General features: G+C 42.0%; 1 protein-coding gene across 6 annotated transcripts in view; it reads right to left on the bottom strand.

Annotated features, from left to right (window-relative positions):
* The window catches only part of ATP11A (ATPase phospholipid transporting 11A), a 108232-nt gene that overhangs the window by 37277 nt on the left and 45745 nt on the right, over positions 1–25210 (bottom strand). For all 6 annotated transcript variants that reach the window (XM_033147748.1, XM_033147747.1, XM_033147752.1 and 3 more), the window contains exons 2-10: positions 12932–13054; positions 10668–10757; positions 9159–9239; positions 8390–8497; positions 6555–6683; positions 5855–5958; positions 4237–4287; positions 2747–2811; positions 1560–1641 (exon numbers count right to left, since the gene is read on the bottom strand). In XM_033147748.1, coding sequence (XP_033003639.1) covers positions 1560–1641; positions 2747–2811; positions 4237–4287; positions 5855–5958; positions 6555–6683; positions 8390–8497; positions 9159–9239; positions 10668–10757; positions 12932–13054 — 833 coding nt within the window. The remainder of the gene's footprint in view (positions 1–1559; positions 1642–2746; positions 2812–4236; positions 4288–5854; positions 5959–6554; positions 6684–8389; positions 8498–9158; positions 9240–10667; positions 10758–12931; positions 13055–25210) is intronic.

Raw genomic sequence — 25210 nt, forward strand, 5'->3', positions numbered from 1 at the left:
AAACTTTCTACATCCTTGGTTCGACACCAGTTATGATCAGTTCATTCTTCTGGGATGACAGGGCTAGCACTAGTTGTGAAATTGCCATGACCAAAACCAGGGGCGTAGCGAGCCGCTCGGTCACCAGGGGCGGCAAACCTGGGGACCCAGCGGCGGCGCAGCACGCGTGTGCAGTGCATCATACGCCGGGCGGGACCCAGACAGGCCGCTGGGCGGAGCGGCCTCACTCCACAGCTTGCGAGCAGGCCGCCGTGCAGGTTTGTGAGCAGGCTGTGGGGTGAGTCCACTCCACCCTGCAGCCCGTCCGGGGCCCGCTGGCGGGGCAGGGCCAGCCCAAGTGTCACCCCCCTCCCCTGGACCCCGAGGTGGCCCGCCCCCCTGCTCCGCCCCTGACCAAAACCATTATCTTTGTCTGCACAGTACTAACCAACATATGCATGCAAAGTCATTTCCCAAAGCATTTACACTCCCACTTTTCTTCTGAGGAATGGTGTCTTACATAGGACTGCCACTATTTTATTCTCACAACAAACCTACAGATGAGGTTAAGCGGAAAGTACGTAAATGAATTTGCAACATGCTGCAAGACTGGACGATAATCCGATTTCCCCGGTCCAGATATAACAGTCCAGAATGGTGCTATAAATTTGTGCATTTGGCTGTTTCCAGAAGCAAACCAGTGAAGGAGGAACTGGTGGGCCTTTCAGAGTTGTGTTATATTACATGCATTTTGCATAAACCACTGTGTGGTTAATGGCAAGCACTGATCACCCGGTATAGTTAGAGGTGCCACCAAACTTGTACTCCGGTGACGGGAAATCATGACTGCTACAAAGAAGCAGCAAGCTTTTTGTTCCCCCATTTCTTCTCCAGGTTATATGCAGTGGTACTTTCCTTGCAGGTGGTAAGTCACTGGGAAAGGACTCTCCCTCCCCACTCCCCTCTCTAACAGACTGGTATGCTGCAATGCAGCACCCAGAAGCCCATTGGCTGTGCCAGAAGCCTATTAAGTAAGGTTTAAGGGAAGGGGTTTGTTGGGATTGGTGGATATGAAGTGGATCCAATTTTGACTGGTTCAGAAATAAGCCCAAATATTTCCCAGTATAATGTATGAAACAAACTCATGCTTGTCTAAAAGAACAAGACAAGTACAAACAGGAATAGCATCAGAAGCAGGGCTTTCCCCCCCTCCCAGCTGGAACTCGCTGGAACTGAGTTCCGGCACCTCTCAGGGTAGTGCCATTGCCATTATAAGAGAACAAGGAAGGTGAGTTCCGGCATCTCTTTTTCTAGAAAAATAGGACGGATGAGAACCCTTTCAAAGCTAGCAGTTTTAAACTGGCAATCAAATGATGACTGTATCCCAATGTGTACAAACAAACAATAGAAGAACAAAACCTTCATAGCAGGCTTAAGACACGATTAGTTATTTCCAAAACAAACAAACACTGTTTGGGGTTTTTCGCTGCTTCGCATCATGCAGACATTTCCTTTCCTTTCCTGCTTCCTACTGATCTTGCCCACACATATATGCATATTAGAAGCACTCATAGCTTTACTTTTCCACAGCAGATCGTTTCTGAGATTTTGATTGGTAGTTCAATGCCATTTTTGTTTCCATGCCAGTGTAGATAGCAACACCTGAAACAAACAGAAATACCATTTCATCAAAAAATATGGATGTGGGTGAATGTGCACATTACGTAATATTACACACAACCGCTAGCTAATGCAGCTAATTGCAAATTCTATTTAAAAGGATAGGATTGTGTAGGAGACACAGCTGTGGGCCTGATTTAGTGAGTCTGTTAATGGATGCATTAACAACTGCACACATTCAGCTGCAGGGCTCAGCTGAAACTGGAAGTGGTGGGATAATATTTATTCAAGTTTTTAGGTGTGTGGTTTTTTTAGGGCAATAAAACACACCCAGCGTTTTAGCAGATTTCCTCCGGAAGGGGACAAAAAATGTTCATCCATTCAGGCTGAGGGCAATGCTGATCCAGGAATCATTTCCCTTACTAGCTCTGTTTTCCCTCCATAATCATATTACCAAATCGGATTGGCTACATAATGTAATGCCATAATTACTGTAAGACAACACCCAATTTGATGGGATGGCCAATGGGATGAAATCTGGGGAAAAGACAACCCAGAAAAATGGCAAGAGACTAAAAAGCAGGGAAAGAACAACAACAAGCAGTGAACATTTGCAGAATTAAGTGGTTGTTCAGGAATGATTTGATCTGACTTCAGAACACTACTTTCAGCCCCCAAATATAATATATATTAATATATTAAGTGTTACATAAATTAAACCAGTTACAGGTAGGTAGCCGTGTTGGTCTGCCATAGTCAAAACAAAATAAAAAATACAAAAATCCTTCCAGTAGCACCTTAGAGACCAACTAAGTTTGTTCTTGGTATGAGCTTTCGTGTGCATGCACACTTCTTCAGATACCATATTTGAAGAAGTGTGCATGCACACGAAAGCTCATACCAAGAACAAACTTAGTTGGTCTCTAAGGTGCTACTGGAAGGATTTTTATTTTTTTATTTTGTTATAAATTAAACCATCAACATCAAAATCAAACAGCTAACAGTCCTTTTCAATGGGTTGTTCCCCCCCCCCTCTTATATTTTTAGCAGAAGATCCTCTGTACGAAATCAGAAGATGCTGCTGAAACTTAAATCTTCTCATTTATATCTCTGAATTAGGACTGTTATTGCTTTTATAGTAATTTACCAAATATTTTCTCTGTGTTCTTCAACGTGGCTCCTCTAAGAAGCACATTTTCAGATCCCAATGGCCTACAAAGGTAGTAAGTGGCAAATATTAATTAACTGTCTGACGCGGCAGCATGAAGGCAGTGTTTTAAACACAAAATAAATAAGGTTAAGTTTAGAAAAGAAAAGAAATTCACATTTCTAAAATGGTGGGCACCTCCAGATGACATTTATATTGATTCGCTTGTACAGAAGTTATATGTTGTCTTCAATACTAAAAGCAGGTTGTGCAATTGGTACAAACCCGAAACTTCCTATTAAAAAGTCCTTTTCAGTAAAATAGGATAAGAGCTTTACTCATAAATGTGAGGATTCAAGTCAGTTAAAAAAAAATACTTATTTTTACGTACAAGCCTAATTAGCTGTATTTTAATAAAAATTGTTCAGGGTGCCATAAAAAAAGCATACAAATGCATAATAAAACAGCATGACATCAGCAGAAAGACTACGACCAGCGTATAAACCCATAAAATATTAAAAGGAAATGCCACTTGAACTCAATATGGATGGCATTAATCTTTCTTTAGCATTTCAGCACTTAAGTACTGGCAACCTTAGCAGAAGATTTTAATCTAAGACCATCAGTGCTTTAAAAACCAAAATGTTCTATAAACTCAAGTAGTGTGGTTAACCAGCTAAAAAAGAACTTCTGCGCATTCTAAGAACAGCACATTAAAGTCTTTTTAAAAAGGACTCACTTAGAGTATACTCATTTTTATGGTTGGTTGCACTTCAGGGTTGGAGTGGGATTATTAGCTACAATTTAATTCTGGTAAAAGCAAGACAAGGATCTTCGCCAATCCTATCATCTAACGTTAGCTGCCAAAACTTTAGCATCTGTTCCTCCACTGGCAGCTTCAATGGAAGCCACATAGAGTTTTGTCCCCAGAAACAGTGCCCAGCCATACATAATCAAGTCCTTTTGGTGTCATGTTCAACTGTGTGCCTTTCATTCCTTGATGATCTGCTCCCTGAAACTGATGAACAAAGGTGTGGGAGCAGGAAAAAACGGGTGGGCAGAAAGGGATTCGCATCAGGCTCTTGGCCCAGCTTTTTCAGGATAATGAAGCCACCATCTCAAAGAAAACTCAATACCCCCGATAATCTTCATGCCCGTTCTTTGCATCTGCTTTTCTCTGCTACAACGTGCCACGGTTGCACTTGTTTTGTTGCATATATTCCGAATTTAACTAGCCCTGACAGGTGCACATGCATGCATTGATTTTTTTTAAAAAAACAATATTTCTACGCAACCCCAATACCAAAGTTCTGATAAAAATTCTTAAAATGCAATATATTGCAGCACAAATTAAGTGATAAAATGAAACACAATCAGGTCTTTAAAACTTTTTAGGGATGGAGGGGGGGAAATTGCCTGGCAGCTTGTCCTATAGTATTTGCTTAGTGTAAGGACTGAATAACCCGGGCATTGCATGTTTTAAGTCCTACCTTGCAACAGGCTCATCTCTGTCGTGGTAAATATTTATCCGACCAACAAACCTGCAAGAGGAAAAACAGATTAGGAAATACCTCAATATCATTATGCCTGTAGGAATGCAGAGAAGAGTATTCCAGTATTTGTACAGCCTTGCATGCAAATAAGTTCAGCTATTGCCTCTAGGGAGATGAATCACAAACGCACCTTTGAAACGCAATGCATTCCCACCCCTGCTTCAATGCAAAACTTATACAGCTTGTATCCTTAGCTGTCCCTGGATGCCTCAATGCAAACTCAAAACTGAGCGCCACAATAAATGAACTTGCCCTTTCACCCAAAACTTATTTCCCTCTTTTCATCATATATTTATTTACTTCATAGCATTTATATACCGCTTGAATGTAGAAAACCTCAAAGCAGTTTATAAGATAACAAAATAGGGGTTTTCTTTCATTTGGAGTACTGTATTCATATCCTGACTTCTAATTCCACATACTGTGACAAGGTGTTGAAAATCAAAATTTCAGGATGGTGAACGGCGATTATCTCTAAGGGTGCACTGACATTTTTCAGGGACAATGGAGTAAGATTCCGGAGAGAAATGGAACAGAGATACTAGGAGAAAGGTAAGCCGAGTTCCTACGACTGCTTCCAGGTAGGGTTTTCCCCTCAGAGATTGCTGTGGCCTTGTGATATGATTCAACCTAACACCTGCAATTTATATGGGGATATTTCTTTATTATGAATTTTATATACAGTGGTACCTCGGGATAAGAACTTAATTCGTTCCAGAGGTCCATTCTTAACCTGAAAACGTTCTTAACCCGAGATACCACTTTAGCTAATGGGGCCTCCCGCTGCCGCGCAATTTCTGTTCTCATTCTGAGGTAAAGTTCTTAACCCGAGGTACTACTTCCGGGTTAGCAGAGTCTGTAACCCGAAATGTTTGCAACCCAAGGTGTTTGTAACCCGAGGTACCACTGTATCCCACTTTTTGCTCGAAAATATTATTACTATTTAAACAACAACAACAACAATAAACATTCTGCTGATTCCAAACCCCACCCCACCCCTGCTGACCAATTGGAGTAACAGAGAGACAGCAGCAACCATACAACAACAACAACAGCAGCAGCAGCAGCTCCAGCCTGCAAGCAGTCACTTTTTCTTTGAGGCACTTCCTGTTTCTTTCTCTGGCTGGCATCTGGTAAAACTGGTAGCTGCAAGTAGTTGTTGATGTTCCTGGCTCTGCACACATCTCAGATGCTCTGCTCAATCTATCTCAATTACAATGTCACTCAAAGCATTCTCACCTAATTATCATCTAGAGACACCATTCACCTGTGAGAATTAAGGTGTTTTCTTTATGACTGCCAGCACTAAGCTGGGAGTCAGGAGACACACAGAGTTCTCCAAAGGAAGAGAGAGGAGGAAAGAGACAGGAACCAACTCAAGTGTACTAAATATGCTGCTTTAATAATAATAATAATAATAATAATAATAATAATAAATTTTATTTGTACCCCGCCCTCAGCCGGGCTCAGAGCATCTAACATCATATAAATAACACAGTATACATAATTATGGGACAATTGACAATTCAGGAAAATAATTACCACATGTTCTTACTTATAAAGATCAGGCTGAGGTTGTTCACATTCAATGGTAGCATGCAATGTGTCGATATCCTGTTCGCTTTGAAAGGCTTTTGTATCTTGGACAGCATAATATGTCTAGAATGGACAAGAAAATATAGTTCAGTATCAACTCAAGGTGCTTATGAAACTGAAGTGAGAATTTTGAAAATTCAGGGGGGGGGGGGCGCAAACAAACTTCTTTCATGAGTGCAATGGTCAACTATTAACAGAATATGTTCTATCTGCCCTTGACAAAACTGTCAAGCCACAGGGGAATGTTTCATATTCTTTTACAATGATAAAATTTACAAGCCTACAAAATAAAATTCACTACAGCCGTACCTTGGAAGTCAAACGGAATCCGTTCCAGAAGTCCATTCGACTTCCAAAACGTTCGGAAACCAAAGCCCGGCTTCTTATTGGCTGCAGGAAGCTCCTGCAGCCAATTGGAAGCTGCGTCAGACGTTCAGCTTCCGAAAATCGTTCGAAAACTGGAACACTCACTTCCAGATTTTGATCGTTCGGGAGCCGATTTGTTCAGGAGCCAAGGTGTTTGTAATCCAAGGTACAACCGTATAAGGATGACAAGTTTAAGCTATTTACCCTAATAGTCATATGTACATCATATAGTGCAGTAGCATTCAATGCCTATCTTTAACCCTTATACTGACATTTCATCAAATGCTGTTCACCTTATGACTGGATTCACCGTCCAAACTTGCTGTCGTAACAAAACATGTTCCATCTGCCCGACTACTGGACAAAAATATTAAGTCACAAGGGAATGTTTCGTCTTCTTTTACCATTACAATATCTCCAACCTGGAAGAGAGGAGTGTACTCGGTCAATGTTTAAGAAAGTATTTTTTAAGTTGTCAATCCCAAGTGTCTTAAAAAACGAAAATCCACTGTTGTCGCTGTCTTTCTTGCAGTAGCCTGTGCCTCAGGGACTGAGGCAGCAATCCCATACATCTTGTATGAGAATAAGTGCTCTTTGATATGGCAAGACTTGCTTCCAAGTAAACATTCACTGCCAGTTCCTACTATGGCTATGGCTATCAAGTCTACCTGCAGAGGTTAAAAGGGAGTTAACAACAGCTATTAATTACAAATGCATAAGAAGTTATCCATGCTGTAACATAATTAGTATACCCTTCTGTGGATTATATGAACATAGGTAACCTTTCAACAAACTATCATTTTTAGGACTGCAAAAAGAAAAGGTTGCTTTTAAAAACAACAACAACCAAATGTCCAAAATTATCCTATTGCATTATCTCAGAACAAGGCACTTCTACGCAATGGTCGGTGTATGTGTGTGTGTGTGTGTGTTTAAGCTGTGCTTAAACTAGAGCAGGATGAAAAATGTGAGCACATTTCTACCAAAAATACAGTCATTTTTCATGTTCTTGTTGGAGTAAAATAATATGCAAAACTCTCTCTCTCTCTAGAGGAATGAGACAGAATCATCTGGCACAGCCTTCTCATTGACCTACTTGGCAAACAAAATAACCTTTCAAAGAATTTTAAATGACATAATTTACAAAGACGTGATCATTCTTTTCCTAGCCATGGCAACTAACTAGAGCACCCATGTTTGGAAGCAGTATACCTCGAAATACTAGATATTGGGGAGAAACAACAGGGGAATGCTGTGCTTTCAAGAACTAAAACAAAACAAGTGTTTCAGGCAGCCATCAAACTATGCACTCATCTAGAAAACTGCATTTTATTCCCTGCTCAGCCCTTGTTTTTCATTTTCCCCACTCCAATAGTTACTTAGGAGTCCATGCTCACTAAGCATGCTCAGTTCTCAATGAGCTATTTTAGGGTTGCTGTGGTTTTCCTCTTTGGATTTCCTCCCTGCCCTGACAATTTCTGAATTACAGAAATGAAAGGCAGTAATACCTATGTGGAAGTAGTTTCCATGATGTAATTTTTTTTAACATATGGAATTAAGATTTGTTCAGTGTCTCTCCCCCATTTAAAGAAGGACTAACCTCTGACAAAAACTTTGCCAACAGCAGTTGTGGCACTCAACATGAGATGCCATTTCCAAGGTGGTATCACTCATGCAATATCTTCCCACTGCCACTGCTGGATTTTTAGTACCGTAACTAATTTTAAAGGTATACACCTGTGTACTCAGTACTTAACATCAACCACTAAAAGGCCACAAGTGATGCTGCCCTCTTATGGGTCATCCAACTCCTGCCACCCCTGTTGCGTATTTTTAGTGACAGATGAGGATCCCAAAATAGCTACTTCTCTATTTGCACCCTGATCCTCTTTTTGAAACAAAGTCTTCACCCTGGTTCATAAAAGGCTCTGCTGTGTTCTACCATAGACCTGATACATGGGACTAATTTTTCTCTTAAAGGCAGGCAGAAATAATATTTATGAAATGAAGAAAGTTATACTCATGGAATATCTATCCTGGAGAGTTGTATCCAACTCTCTCTCTTTCTGACACACCAACTCAAGTAATCTCCATCCAAGAAATATATTGAATAATACATGGCACTCACTCTGAGTTTGCGGCTCTGCTTTCTAACCAGTTTGCCATGTCGAATGAAATGAACAGGACACTGGTTCATTGCATTGTCGGCTTTGTGACGAAGCCAATCTTCATAGCCCTAAATGAAATAGCTAATTAAATATTTATAATTCCAAAAAAAGTAACCGTTTATCATTCATATTAGACTCGTACAACATTGTTGGAGAAACTGTAACTTTAAAACTGTAAGGTGGGGAAGAGTTGGAGATGGAAAATAGAGCAGGAGTTCGAAAATTGTGATGATTGCTTGCTGACTTATTTTTTTAAAATGACATGACTCCAACTCAATTCACATCTGCTCCTGATCATAATGGTGTATCACAGAGGTCAGCAAACCTTTTCAGCAGGGGGCCGGTCCACTATCCCTCAGATCTTGTGGGGGGCCGGACTATATTTTGAAGAAAAAAATTGAACAAATTCCTATGCCCCACAAATAAACCAGTGATGCATTTTAAATAAAATCACACATTCTACTCATGTAAAACATGCTGATTACCGGACCGTCTGAGGGCTGGATTTAGAAGGCAATTGGGCCGGATCCGGCCCCCAGGCTTTAGTTTACCTACCCATGGTGTATCAGGTTCAAAGTTACCATACTGCTGATGGTTGCATGGTTGGTGTTGCATGCACACTTCTGGTTTCCAGAAAAACAATATTTCAGGAAATGAAAAATTAAAAAACAAAACAAAAAGCCATGCAGAATTTATACTACCTTCGCTTTTAACAGTCAATGCTCTTACCTGTTTAATAGCTGTTACAGTGATGACAAAGAAAAGTGGAAGTCCACTTGTCACTGGGCTAGTTGGTGTGTCAATAATTAACTAGGGGAGGAAAAAGAATTAGCATACATTTTCTAAAGAACAGCAATTTTTAAAAAAAATGGTCTTAAAACGTTTTTATTAGCAGCCTTTGATAAAATACTCTGCAATCATTAAAACTGAACCATCTGAACATTAAGATGATAACCAGTGATTTACACATCACTTCCATATCTTAGAAGAGTTTGGCCACGTTGACTAATTCAACTTAATTAACTTATCAGAAGGCTACTGCACATATTAGGCAGAGACAAATCTGGTTTACCACTGAGTGTACACTCGACAGGGATCTGAAATCAATCACAGACCTCCAATAAGACTGCATGATTCAACTGTTTGCAAACATATGTTTGCTGTACACACAGCAGTGTATAAAGTGACCTTGAGCCACAGCAACACAAAGAATACCAACACAGCTTAAGCAGAACCATATACAGTACCTGTTGAGTATTCAATTTATATGTTGCATTGTTGTACCTGTTGAGTATTCAATTTATATGTTGCATTGATTAGATAACAGGTTCCCCACCCCGCTATCATTTTCTAATTTAACCTATGTATAGCTAAGCCCACATCCACACCATATATTTTAAGCGCTATTATACCACTTTAACAGTCATGGCTTACCTCAAAGAATTCTGGGAACTGTAGTTCAGAGTTGTTAGGACACACACACACCCCATCCTCTTCACAGAACTTCATTCCCAGAGTTCCCTGGTTATTAAACCACCCAGGAAACTGTAGTTCTGTGAGGGAAATAGTCTGTGAGAGTCTAACAACTCTCAGCACTCTTAACTACAGTTCCCAGGGTTTGGGGTGGGAAGCCATGACTGTTAAAGTGGTATAACAGTGCTTTAAATGTACACTGAGGATATGGCCTAAGTGTAATGGGATGTTCCAGTTACAGGTGGGTAGCCGTGTTGGTCTGCCATAGTCAAAACAAAATCGAAAATTCTTTCTAGTAGCACCTTAGAGACCAACTGAGTTTGTTCCTGGTATGAGCTTTCGTGTGCATGCACACTTCTTCAGATACGTATCTGAAGAAGTGTGCATGCACACGAAAGCTCATACCAGGAACAAACTCAGTTGGTCTCTAAGGTGCTACTAGAAAGAATTTTCGATTTTGTTGTAATGGGATGTACATTCCTGAAAGGCAGGATGTAGTAGTATTAGTAGTAGTAGTAGTAGTAGTAGTATACTGCTCTATACCTGCAGGTCTCAGGGTGGTTCACAACATAAAATATATATGTAATTGTAAAGACAAAAACACTTTATGACAAATTCCCTTTCTACTATAAAAATAAAACATAGCTGAAGACTCAAAATATTTAATTTTAGATGTCTATATCAAATACATATATATATATATATATCAGGATATATATCCTGATTTAAATGAAAGAACTAAAGAAAGAAATGTGTATATCTTACCTGTACAAGAAAAATGATGAGAAAATAAAAGTTAGCTATTCTTCGGAACTGCTCAAATAAATTCTTTGGGACAAAGTTCCAAAAAGTGTACTAAAAGAAAAAGAGAGGCAGAAATGGACTGTTGATGGCATGCTGTGCTTTCAAATTTATCAAATGTTAGGAACTAATGGCTTTAAAGGGGCGGAAAATCAATTATATAGAGATCCCGGTTCTGAGAAAGTTAATGAAGCTTAAATTTTGATTTATACAGAACTTTGGCATGGTTAACTTTGCCTGGATTAATGGCATATATAAAAACTTAACTGCTCTAAGTAAACACAAAACATATCTGCAAAGTAATATTATTATGAATTTAAGTAAATTGCATAACTTGAGGCAAGCGGTTGGCATTATTAAGCAGCCTGACATATCAAATCCCAGATTTTCAGAAGGGATGAACTTCACCTTTTTGAATTTGACAGTTATTTGAGGAACAGGGGCAGAGTGTTAGAAGGAATTCATGGAGCAACTTTGGACGGTGTAGGTAGAAGAACGAACGCCATACTTGGGTAGTCTACTCCAGCAGCAAATGATGTACCAGGAATTAACACCACAAATGAGTATGGGACCCAGAAGAAAATAACAGATACACTGGCTGGGGGAGGAACATCTGTTTGGAGTAGGGAATTAAAAATTTTAATAATTTTTACATGGTTGAATGGCTCACGGGTGTAGCTGCCATCCTGTTGGAGAAGACTGAGAAAATCTGCTGGAAATTCAAGGGGAATTCACCTGTGACTCTTTCTAGAAATGGTTACCTATGAGATTGGGAGCTTTCCAGCAGAACCAGGATCAAGGGAAACTATCTGCTGAACTTCATACTAGGTCCTCCTCTAGTCAGGTCTAATTCTAGAGGAATAGGACAATGACTTCCCTTTTCATATTGGTCCTGGGTAATAATATATTTCCTTTCCATGATCTTCAATACCTGCTATACCTCCTACTCATACTTGCCTCTTCGTTCACCTTCCATCAGCAGTAGATGTCTCTACTTGAAACTACCAGCTTAAGTGTCAAGATTCACAATGGGGGTGACATCTGTCAATATCACACAAATGCTAGCAACAAAATTCCAGAAAGCTATTATTAATATTCCATCTGCAGCTGGCTAGCCATTACTGACATGCCTCTGAGCAAGTGAGCTCCAATACGACCTGCAGGTGACAATTCCGCTAAATATTAAGTCAGTAACACAATCAGACAGCTCTTCCGACACATGCGGAGAACGGCCTGTAAAGCAAAGTGCCCTTTTAAATATAGCTAATAGGAAATATAGATAGAATGATAAATTAACAATAAAATGTAACATGGAAGACTATTATTCTTATGGGTTCAACTGGCAGTGTACACACAGGGTAGTTCAATGTGTGTCCTCAAGGCCTTTTTTGTTGGCCCTCAACAACATCTGGTGCTCAGCCTTCGCGTTGCCGCTGCAAGGTAAGTGAGACACTGGGTTTTGAGGAGGAGGCATGAGGTCTCTGATGGGGTCCTAGGTTCCTCTCGCCTCCTTTCCCAAAAACTAGTTAGCACGTTCCAACCTTTGGACAGGAGGTGGAAGGGATCTAGGACCCTGCCAGAGGTCATTCATCACAGATTAGACATGAACATTTCTGTGCCTTCCACCCAACTTTTGCTTGACCCTTTGACCGCACCCACCCACCTCTCATCCCTTTGATTTCTATTTGCTGCTCTGGACATTGATTTCTGCCTGACCTGACTATGTACCCAATCCTGACTCGTTTGATTTAATTAACTGATTTGAAGCCACCTAGCGCTTCCCAATGACTGCTTGCAGGCCTGACCCCACAGGGTCCTGACACTGGGTTAAGAATGCTGTGATTATGATAGGAAGGACAGAGACTGGAAGGGGTTATTTGTCATTCAGTTGTTCACGCAGCAATAATTACAACTTGCCACGGGTCAAGCAGTCCAGTGGCAAATTGTTCTTCTGGTCCTCTGGAAACTGCCCTGTTAGATATTTTTGAAAAACGCCTGTTACGACTGTGTATCATAAGAACAGATCAGCACCGTCTTGTAAGAGCACAGACTAGTGACAATTTGACTACAAGAAAATTTTAATGGTGGGAAGCAACATCTACTTTTTATTATAGTTAAACAAAGGTAGCTCAGGAAGCAAGAAATAAAATTGTTGGTGGAAAAAGAAAAAGAAAGCTGACACAGCAGAGTCAAAAGCATTAGGCAAATTATGCAAACACACACTCTACCTTTGAGGAGACTATTCTGTTATCCGGATACCTCTGTGGAATGTACGCTTCGGTGCCTGCAGGGGGTTCACGGTGCCCAACATAAACAGTCCGATTGTCCACCCAATTCTCTTCTCCAGCACACTGTGAAAAAAGAGAATGTGTCATTTTAGTTCAGTCAGTAGTTCTGCATAGACATGAGTCATACACTGAACTGGCTAGCCCCGTCTCTTGGCATCAGTTGATCCTTCATTCTCTAATAGCTGTCAAAAGCTTACCACCACCACCCCAAAAAAGTCTTTGCCTATCTTCTCCTGAGCGATACTTAGATGACACATAGGAGTGAGCTGTCAAAATCCTGCCTCTAATTGTCTTCAGTAAGTCCCTTACCCCCTGGAGCAATAAAGGCAAACCCACACAATTCAAATCTGTTACTCTAAATGGCGGGTTTTATATTTTGTCCTCATATTACTCTAAAAAAGAAAGAAAGGGCATGCACACTGACGCAACCCAGCTCTCTGAATATTGAGCATATTTCCCTAATGATGTACACTGTAATCCAAGTAGCTATTTCAGGAGACTGCCAGGGCTTGCACGCATTCGGGTTTTCTCTCCAAACAGGAAAGCTGAGGGGCTACTTGTGAAGTTCTTTCAAGTTTTGAAGCTATGCGACAAATAGTTGCAGCACCGCTTCTAGAAAGAGGGATTGACTGTGAAGCCCTGATTACTTGGGGAGTGTAAAACATTTATTTATTCAAAGGATTTATATGCTGCCTTTCTTGGGGTGCAAACTCCTTCCATGGCAGATTACAAAAGATTATGAAAACCATAAAGTATGGATGTGGAACCCTAATATGAGGACCAAAGGTAGAAGGCCTTTATCGGAAATCTTCTAAAATACATATGTACGGAAGTATACATGATTCTATGCGTTATTATTTTGGATGTACGGAATTACCGGTAGTAGGACTTGTTAAGGAAAGAGTTGCTAAGACTTTATATTCAATTTATTTTAAATGGTGTTTTGTTTTTTAAAGGAAGTTGTAATGGCTCCAGCCTCAAACTCAAGATTCAGAGGATGGGGGACTGGCTGACTCCAGGGTGGCTGACCACTAGCTGCTGAACTGCACTTGGCTCCTTATAGTGAATCTGAGGCTAGTGGCCATGAATTTGTGGAACTTCCAGGTGGGTTCCCTCTTGCCTGGCTCCAACAAGCCTGCTCAGTGGTTGTCATGGACTGGGTGGATTCCGAGGAGTGGTGGAAGGCACCATTTGGGGAACCCCCAAGGGGAAGAAGGCTCAGAGCCAGGGGGTTGGTAGTGGGACCACGCTGAGTGGTCAGAAGGAGAAAAGAGAGCAGTCTGGGAGAAGAAGGCGTTGGAAACTGAGGAGGCAAAAGATTTTAGTGACCAGGAAGAGGCTGGGGCAGAGAGCAGTCCAGAATCAGAAGCAGAAGTGGAGGCTGGAGTGGAAGGGGGCTGCGACCATTTCTGGTGCGACCAGCTCCTCTCCCCCCTAGTTTCCCAGAATGAGATACAAGGCAAAGGGGCCTTAGGCTGCTGGGGAAGGAACCAGGAGAGGCAGGGACCTTCAGTCCTCACAACTGTCTCATAGGGGCAAGACCTACTGGGAAGAGTTGTTGCGATCCCTAGGCCTGTGAGGTTTTGGTTTCTTTGAATAGTTAACTTCACTGACACTGGTGGTTTTTTTTTTTTTTTTTTTGCTGACCTACTTCTGACTCTCGTTCCCGACAGTCTTGCAGAGATTACACCAGATGGGAAGCAACAGAAAGAAAAAAAACACCCCTTCAAGCCAGGGACTTGGTCCTTTAAGATTTCACATTTCTAAGAAAGAGGAGTGGAGGAGGGGCAGGCTGGAGGGAGGGCCTCATCATTAAAACTCAGTCCATCTTCGTATGAATGAGTTGTTCAACTGGAGTTCTCCAAGGTGCTGTACCCACCATCCCGCCTCCTGGTGTGAACTGGTCAGAACAGAGGTAAGGTGTCAGGGATTGCCTGGCTCTCCTCGCGAGGAGAGGGAGAGTGGAGGCCCTACTCAGGAGGAGAGCCGGGGCAAGGGTATTCCTTGGGAGGAGCAAGGGGACAGAGGTCCTCCTCTCAAGGAGGAGGGGGACAGGAGGACTACTCGAGATGAGGGGCTGGTTGGAGGTCCTGCTCAGGAGGAGGGCAGGGAAAGAAGTCCTCCTCGGGAGGAGGACTGGGAGAGCAGATCTTCGCTAGAGGAGGGCTTTCTACACTACAGGGAACCCCAGCCGCTTTTATCGACAGACTCCTCCTCCTCTTCTAGCCTCTCGCCTGAGCTCTCTCCAAGGGAGGGGGAGCTGCGAAGGCTTGGAGACACTGGGCAAAGACCCAGCACTGCCAGCCAGAGAGGATCTGAGTAAAGACTGACACTTCCGGTGCCAGCACAGCATCAGGGGGTCAGGAGGCACCGCAGACGTTGTTTTAGGGTGCTGAGACTTTGGTGTTGGGCAGGAAATCGGAGAGGGGCACTTCCGGATTCTGAAAGTGACTGAGCGGTCATGTTTTGAACTAGCTCTACACTGTAAATAGTAATGCACAATAAATAGTCTTAGATACTGAAGGCTCTGTTGTTGCTCATGAGCAACACTTGGGAAGATCTTGACATAAGGGCAGGGTTCAGATCATGTCAAACTCTCAATGATGTCATAGGGGACAATCACTAATGTCCAAAGAAGACATTAGGAAAAATGGATTGTATAAGCCTGTTGAAATTTTTTGCTAAAGACTTCATGTTCTGAACAGTTTATCATACGAATATAACAAAACATGAACAAAGAATGATTTTTTTGAGGAGGACAAAGTATTCCAAAATGCAGATTTAATTTACACTACATCCTCAAGAACAGAGAAGGCAACCTGTGCCTTGTTCGACAAAAGTAATACTGAACAAAAGCAGAGTCATGCATTATTAAAGTCATTATTCAACAGAACTTGATTCTTCTCAAGAGGGTACTACATAGTTTAGAGGACAGCAGAACAAAAAGGCTCCTATCCTGCTTATTGCCAATAATCGATATAAAATATACTATATACGAACAGCTATTATGTCTACCAAAAAAAAAACCACCCCAAGACAGCACTTCCCCCCCTATCAAACTACCACACTGTATTAGATTTCCTTTGGACAATGACACTGATATCCCTGCAAGGAAAGTAAAAAGTACTGCAGCGAAGTAGGAAGAGCAGTGAAGTGTATCCACTGCTTTATATGCTATTACTTAAGCCCATTAAAAGGTACATCCAAGAAACCATAAATAAACCTAAGCATTATGAGTTTCTAATAATAACTTAAAGCTCAATGTACCGAAACCCAATTCCATTGGCACATCAATGATGAAGCATTACTTAGGCCTATACTCTTTTCTTGCTTCAGCCCTGTCAGCAAATGCAGAACCCAAAAACTGGTGGAAGATCTATTATGCTGTCTTCACTTCACATACCACTGACCACAGTATCCTCCTGGGGAGGCTATCCAAGTGGGTGGGGGTGGGGAGCACTGCTTTGCAGGGGTGTCGTTCCAACTTGGATGGTCGTCTTCAACGGGTGATGCTTGGGGAATGTTATTCAGCACCATAGGGCCTACAATGTGGGGACACTCAGGGTTCAATTATATCCCCCACGCTGTTTAATATGAAGCTGCTGAGTGGGGTCATCAGGAGTTTTGGAGTGTGTTGTCAGCATAGCTGTCAACTTTCCCCTTTTTTGTGGGAAATTCCCTTATTCCCTTATTCCAGCACCGTTTCTCACTGCAAAAAAGGGGAAGGTTGAAGCTATGGGCCCGTTTCCCAATGCAAGAAAAAGGAAGGTTGACAGCTATGGTTGTCAGCAATATGCTGATGACACACAGCTCTATTTCTCCTTTACATCTACAGGTATGGAAGTGGATGTGTTGTACTGGTGTCTGGCCCTGGTACTAGACTGGATGAGAGCCAATCCAGTTAAGACTGAGACACTGTTAGTGGGTGGTTCCTTAGACTGGGTGGATGGAAGACTGCCTGCTCTTGAGGAGGTTGCACTCCCTCTAAAGGAGCAGGTACACAGCTTGAGGGTACTCTGGACCCATTGCTGTCGCTGGAGGCAAAGGTGGCATCTATGACATAGAGTGCCTTCTGTCAGCTTCAGCTGGTGGCCCAGCTATGCCGCTATCTAGACAGGGATAGTCTCACTTCTGTGGCCTACGATCTGGTAATCTCTAGGTTAGATTACTTCAGTGCGTTATACATGGGGGTGCCTCTGAAGACGGTTCAGAAACTTCAGCTCACGTAAAATTTGACGGTCAGGTTGCTCACCCTCGGAGGGTGACAACACGGAATAGGCCTTTTCTGTGATGGCTTCCCGTTTGTGGCATGCTCTCTTCAGAGAGGTTTGGCAGGCGCCATCTTTAGACACCAAGTGAAAACATCCTCTTTATCCAGGTCTTCAGCCATTAAACAACCTATGACCTTTTAAATGTGGTGGACCTGTTGTTGTTGTTTCTGTGAATGTTATATTTTTTTTTATTATGCTATGTAAAATATGTTTTTAATACTGTACACTGCCCTGGGACCTTTGGATAAAGAACGGTATACAAATTGAATTATTATTATTATTATTATTATTATTATTATTATTATTATTATTATTATTTGTACCCCGCCCATCTGGCTGGATTTCCCCAGCCACTCTGGGCGGCTTCCAACAAAAATCAGATACAAAAATATCACACATTAAAAACTTCCCTGAAAAGGGCTGCCTTCAGGTATTTTCTAAATGTCAGGTAGTTGTTTATCTCCTTGACCTGTGATGGGAGGGCATTCCACAGGGCGGGCGCCACTACCGAGAAGGCCCTCTGCCTGGTTCCCTGTAGCTTTGCTTCTCATAGTGAGGGAACAGACAGAAGGCCTCGGCACTGGATCTCAGTGTCCGGGCTGAATGATGGGGGTGGAGACGCTCCTTCAGGTATACAGGACCGAGGCCGTTTAGGGCTTTAAAGGTCAGCACCAACACTTTGAATTGAATAAATACAAAAGGGCATATTCAAGACTCCTAGCTTCATCAAGCTTGAATGATGATTTAAATACGACTTTGTGTCTCAGTTTAAGGTCATGAAACTTTTAACATAATAGAAAACTTCTAAAAAATAAAATGGGGCATGAAGTACAGTACTCACAAATAACTCAAGTGAAATATTCAGTTTTCTGAAGAATAATGTTTCTTTTAAAAAAATCAGGAAAGAAAAGAAAATGCAAGCAATGGAATAATTATCCCATTATCCCATTCAAAGGGAAAAGCTACATTGATTTGCTGTAGCTCAAACATGGAAAAACTGGGGGGGGGGGGGAAACCTGTGATACCTTAAGGCTTTTGTGACATAAACTTTAATGGGCAAGTCTACAAAATCTTATGGTACACTAAATTTGTTAACATTCAAACTCACTGGTGCTACAGCTGTCAGAATTCAAAGTCCACATTTGCATCTTCCCAGGAAAACCTGTACAGTATATGGTAGGTTACAAGTATTGCCATTTTACATTTTGAGAAACAAGTCGGAGAAAATTGTAACAACTTGCTCAATGCATGAGCTAGGGTGGGCGTTCAGGGCTCATACTCTGTCCCTTGAACAACAATTGTTTATCTGGCAAGGTACTAAAAAAACATTATCTGAAAAAGGAAACAAGCCTGAAGGGGCTCAAACAATTTTGCTTAGTTGCTTAACTTACATTAGGTCAAGAAATATCCCAGCTGTCCTCCAGGTAAGACTGGCATAAAACTGCAGGTATTTTTTTCACCTTGCCTGTTAACATGAAAAGCCCATCTGCTTTTATCTTATGAATTTATCTTATGCCCATTTGCTTTTATCTTATGAATTGTTCTAGAAGTATTTCTAAGCTGGTGCTTTGATTGTTTCTGCTCTCTGCAGTAGACTGGATGGTGTCGGCTAAGTTTAAGTGATGAAATGGATGGGATGGGGGAAAGGAGCTAAATGACCATCAAAATATGGTACTGAGAGAACAATGGCCAATGGCCTTAACTCTGCTGGGTTACTAAAAGTATGCTCTTGTCGTGCATTTGGAAGATGACGTGATGTGGATAGATACAGGGAACATAACTGTTGGTTCCCATATATAAAACCTTATGAGCAACACATTTATGGAGTTTTCCATCAGATCACATGTGGGTCATCATATAATCAGCAGACCACACATGTGCAGAAGCAGTGATTGGCTCCTGCATGATTCTCAACCTGGTATCCAGCAGTCCTGTGGCTCTGCTACATGCATGCATGCTGCATGCGCAGGAAATACAAGCCAGCACTGGGCTGCAAGAACATCTCTTCCAGGTGGATTTACTGTCTGGAAACAGATTGAGGACCCAACTCCAACCATTGGCCATATAGGCTAGAGCTAATGGGTATTGGTAGTCCAGCATCATCTGCCTGGCCATTTGAGTCATCATTTCTGGTCTAGCCCTTAGGCACAGCTGGTGGTTTTGAACAATCATCAGACAATATTCCAAGGGATGCAAGGATGGTGTTGGCTTCCCATCCTTCTCTATCTCCTCTCAGCCACTGAGATTTGGTCTGAGAGCCTGAACCTGCCCACTACCCAGCAATGCCTAGCATTCTGCCATCAGCAATAGCTGCAATGAGCGTGGGACCTGAGCACGGTGCCTCACCAAAACTGTCTCCCTTTTCCTGTGCCGGACAGGATCTCTTACAGTTGGTTTGTCTGGAATACCATATATGCACTAACAAAGAATTAACAAAGACTATAACCTTCAAAGTGCTAGTAGGTCCACTATCTATGCCTCACTAAAGTGACCCAGTTATTACTATGCGATTTTCATCTCACACATCCATATGATACTGAAATATCACTCTTGTTCTCATCTGTCAGGATAATGTCGCACATTGGTGGGGGTGTGTGAATTGCTGATTTTGCAAAGATCACATATCTTTGGCAATTTACAAAGCAGAATGACTGATTTATGATTTTAAAAATTAATGGAAAGAAGATTTGCCTTAGAGCAATGTTTGAATAGCTTGAATAGGCAAATCTTCTTTCTATTGATTTTTAAAATCATAAATCAGGCATTCTGCTTTGTAAATTGCCAAAGATATGTGATCAAGCTAGTCAAATATTGGATTAAGTATGATAAAAATTGAAAATGAGAGTATTTTTCCAAATTGTTAATAAGACCATAATAATTTTTATAGAATACATTGAGAGTGTGCTGAATGCTTCACAATACAGCTTAGAAAGGTATCCCTGCATCATCTTACCAACTGGAGAACAGTAGCCTGCCTATTGCCATACAATGAATTCATGGCTTAGGTGACATTTAAACCAGAGAATTTCTGGCTCACAGCCACTATGTTAACAGATACCCTAGAAATCCAGCCTTTCACCAGCATAACCCTGAATTATACTGTTGAACATTTGCTCAAGGGGAGAGGGGAGAACATAGGCAGATGGTATGCTGATTGAAAGCTGTGCCTGGCCTAGCTTTGAATGAATGTCTCTCGGTTTACTATTCAACGCAACCTGCACAAGGATGTGCCATGCATTGAGACACTCAGATATGAGATAACAACACTTGGCTTGCAGACATGATGGGAGTTCTGTAAAAATGCTGCAGAGTTCTGACCTTGATGGAGCAATTATCGCTGCTTTTCAGATTGCACTTGAAATGGTGTTGTTCTGTCACTTCACAGAAATAGACCGGCAGCCCCTGCTCTTCTAAGCATCTAAAATCCTTACAGCAATGTAGAAAATCACACATTGCCCTCGCTATGAATGTTACAACATTCGTCCCTCCTCTACATTTGTTCTCATCGGATTAATCTGAAACCAAAAAGAGCACACTCACCGCTTAAAAGCAGATGCAGCTCACTGTGTAGGAAACTTATTTGATTTAATGTTCAAATAATGATGTCTCATTTACCCAATAGGTGCTGCTGCCCTGTCTTGTCATGCTAGGCTTCTGATTGTTATAACTGTGAAGCTTACAGGGTAGCTGAGGATGGGAGACAATTGCGTCTCCAGGAGTCAGATCAGGTGAATTTAGGATTGATAACTATTCCTATAGCCATTCAAAATGTTGCCTATCCCTGTCACTACTTACCGGTAAGATACAGAAAGGTACGTAGGGAATTTCAAGTTATTTCATCTAATAGCCAAGTGGGGGTCCCCCTCCAGCCAGTGTCCCCTCTCCCTACAAGGCAACAAAAAGGGGACGCTCAGAAAAAGACGGAACTTTCTGCACAAATGGAGATTATGCAGGTGGTGGTGGGGAACACAGTGGTTTCTCTATTCGCCACAAGAAGGGGACAAATGCCTCCTCCACTACAAAATATGGAGGCAGGAGACTGCACATGCAAGCTCCCAATATGCTGTTAAGGAATCATGGCAACATGAATGCAGAGCGCAGGCACTAACTCTGGTGACAGGACACTTAATTTTTGCTGACTCGATAGCCAATAGCTGCCACTGGAGGAATGATAGCATGTGTCCTCTGCCCTTGATTTCTATTTATTTCCGGGATCCTTTATGCTTCTAGGGCAGAGTTTCACATACTTGAGTCTCCAGCTGTTTTTGGACTACAAATCCTATCATCCCTAGCTAGCAGGACCAGTGGTCAGGGGTGATGGGAACTGCAGTCCAAAAGCAGCTGGAGGCCCAAGTTTGGAAAACACAGTTGTAAGGGATCCATCTCACGAGGGGCATTGAACTGTCACTGGTGCGGGGAGGGGATTTACTAGAATCCACCTATACAGAGTCATACAACTGGTTCATCAAACTCAGAACTGTCTCCACTTACTGGCAATGGCACTCTCAGAGTTTCAGGCAGGTGTTTTTCCCAGCTATAGCTGGAGATGTCAGGGGCTGAACCTGGGAATTTCTGCACACTCTGGAGCTGAGCTAGGGCCCTTCCTCAAGTGCTAACAAGGGCACAGCTGTGGGGGAGATAGATCCTTAAAGAGTCCTGGAGTGGGAAAATATTAAGGTCTCGACAGAAACGGCTACATACCGTGTGCACAGGCAGGGGTTAGTTACAGCTCAGTTTAGAACTGGCAAGTCGGTCACTTGAAAGGTTTAGCATCTAAGCTTTAAAGCTATCCTGCTCTATTGGGAGACGGTAACGTTCCTTATCTTTTTTTTCTTCCCTGCCTTTTACGCCTCCCACCTTGCAACCCGTAATTGTTTGCTGCTGAACTTTTATATTTGCTTTAAGAGCAAAACCAACAACTGAATAAGAATTCTTACAGGCGTAGGTAACCGCAGCTCATTAAAGAAGTGCAATTAATTCAATGCTAGCTAACTATTATATCATTTTGTAAAAGAAAAGGAAAGAAACAACTACAGTGGTACCTCGGTTTAAGAACAGCCCTGTTTACGAACTATTCGGTATATGAACTCTGCAAAACCGGAAGTAGTGTTCCGGTTAGCGAACTTTACCTCGGTCTACGAATGGAAGCCGAACGGTGGAAGGGCACCGGCGGTGGGAGGCCTCATTAGGGAAAGCGTGCCTCAGTTTAAGAACGGCTTTGGTTTAAGAACGAACTTCCGCAATGAATTCAGTTCATAAACCGAGGTACCACTGTACTTCTGTGTAAAAATAGGAAAGCAGATATTTGGAGAGTGCCGGTGTCTGCTGGAGAAGTTGAACAAACACTGAAATGTTTGCATTATTATATGCAATTATAAATAAAACTTCCAGTAGCACCTTAGAGACCAACTAAGTTTGTTATTAGTATGAGCTTTCGTGTGCATGCACACTTCTTCAGATACTTCTTCAGATGCACACGAAAGCTCATACCAATAACAAACTTAGTTGGTCTCTAAGGTGCTACTGGAAGGAATTTTTTTATTTTGTTTCGACTATGGCAGACCAACACAGCTATCTACCTGTAACTATAAATAAAACTATGAGAGCTAATGCATTTTTTTTGTAGTATCCATGGATTTTAACACCTAATATTAACAGTTCTAGGCATCTTAGACAACATAAATTCTTATCAGTCATAATCTGCTTCTTTATGTATGCTACAAATTAAAGGGTTGTAACAAAACTACATGGAACATGGAAAATTGCTGTTTTGGATTATTTTATGAAAATGACATAAAGGAAACCTTGTACTTAGTCATCTTTGTGTTTTTAGCCACTTTTCTGTAAAAAAAAGGCCATCAAATTAGTTTATAAGATATAAGCATCAGAATCAAAAACACCATGTTTTTGCATCAATCATGCATCACATCCAAACAAGACTTCCTATGCAGTGCACCACAATATTTTTTCTAGGCATAAGGGAAAGAATCATCAAAATAACTTTTTAAGTAGCACAGCAGAATCATGCAGTCCAAGCAGGCACATCTGCAACATCACCTCAATAAACGTACATCATATTGGCATCATACTATTTGACTGTCTTATATTTCTACTATGGCAGATTACTAGAAGCAAATAAAGAGCTGGTGTTTGTTTCCCCTGGCAGAGAAGGAGAAGTTGCTGCCATGACATATCACTTGTCATCTTGAAGCCCAGCCAAGATACATGAGAATTCAGACTGGCATGAACAGGGCATGTGGAAGCCATAACTATACATGAGACACATAATATTTGGCCGCTCTGTGTTTTTACTTAAATATAAAACGTGACTGCTGGGCTCCTCCTGCACTCAAAATTTAACAAAATGTGAAACTGAAGTATTTAAAAAGATCATTTCTTGGAGCAAAACGAAAGATGCACAGCAGCAAGAAACTCAAATGTTTGCAGGGCTGATCACTGTAATAAATATGATACAAATGTTCATAGATATCTTCTCAAACATTACAGTGATACACACACACTCACACCTAAATTAGTTTTTGTTGTTGTTGTTGTTTTAAGCAAAGTGTCATTCATCATGATGGTTGGTGTATATCTAAGGAGAGCTGGGAAGTGGCAAGGACCTTTGGGAAAGTGTGTTTCTTTGTGCTCTACATATTTCTCAAGTATCAGGAGTGAGAGGCCAGCTTCCCCATCATTATAGCAGTGTCCCCAAGTACAGATCTTCAGAGGCATACCTAGGCTCCCTTGCATCCTTGGCAAGGAGATGTAGCAGTGACTCTGAAGCTGAGAGAGACCACAGACCAGAAACTCAAAAAGTTTGCTTTTCGGTGCCTTTCATACTCTGCCAGTGACTTCCTCCATAGCCATTGTGGTTGGGTCTGTTTTGCTCTGCCTCCCCTACTCCTCCTCCTCCTCCTCCTCCTCCTCCTCCTCCTCCTCCTCCTCCATCGGTCCATTTGCCTGAGCATGCAGACAGGAGGTCAGGTTCCTAGCCAGAGTGGAGAGGGGCAATTTTTGTGCCCCCATGGGCCTGCACCTTTGGCAGAGGCCAACCTAGCCAACCCCCTAGGTACGCCCCTGGAGCTCTTGTTTCCTCAGAAATGAATGGCAATCATTCACTTACGTAAAAGGTTGAGAGTAAATGGGTGCATGTAGGAGAAGAAGTTGGGTGAAGATTAAGCTTGATCCGCGCCCCTGGGGTCATTGAGAATTAAAAAGTTCTCTCCCTCCACACTTAGGTTCCCCTTCTGGGTCATGTAGAATGTGATGCAACTGTTGGGAACTGATTAGATGTAGCTAGACAGGTACTGACCATGGAAATTTGATAGGCATGAAAGAGGAAAAATAGCACCATCTTCCATATACCTGAAGCAGGGTCTGAACTCACTGCTTGGAGCAGGAAGCTGTGCTCTGTGAGGTGCCATGCACACTGATCACGCTGCATAAGCAAACAACAACTCGTGTCTCCCAGTTACTTATGCTGCAGCATTCCTAACCACTGCTGTATGTTATCAGCATTTATGGTTGTCCAAGAGAGAAAAGTGCCATCTTCTGTCTCCGCAAATATCACTAGCCACAGAGCAGGTGAGACCAGAAGGAACGAGTTAATATTTGCCTACTGTGCTGTCATGACATTGCTGCATAGCAACTGCTTTCTTCCATGTGTAAGTCCTAGGGGAGTCGTCCACACGCGGCAATGAGATTGGTTGGGGTAGCTGTGCTGATGCTATGAGAACAACTTGTCACTATTGGAGGTTTCCTTATTATCATTTCACTGTTGTCAGAGCTGAGCGGAACACGGTACAGCTGGACCATCCCAAGCAGAGCCAAAGTAACTACTGCCAGGTTTATCTTATGCGTGTTTACAAAGGAGTAAGTTCCACTGGGGTCGATAAAGCCAACTCTCAAGGAAGTGTGTATAGGACTACAGCTTGTAATGGGACCA

This window comes from Lacerta agilis, chromosome 4, assembly GCF_009819535.1.
Source record: "Lacerta agilis isolate rLacAgi1 chromosome 4, rLacAgi1.pri, whole genome shotgun sequence".
NCBI classification, from domain to species: domain Eukaryota; kingdom Metazoa; phylum Chordata; class Lepidosauria; order Squamata; family Lacertidae; genus Lacerta; species Lacerta agilis.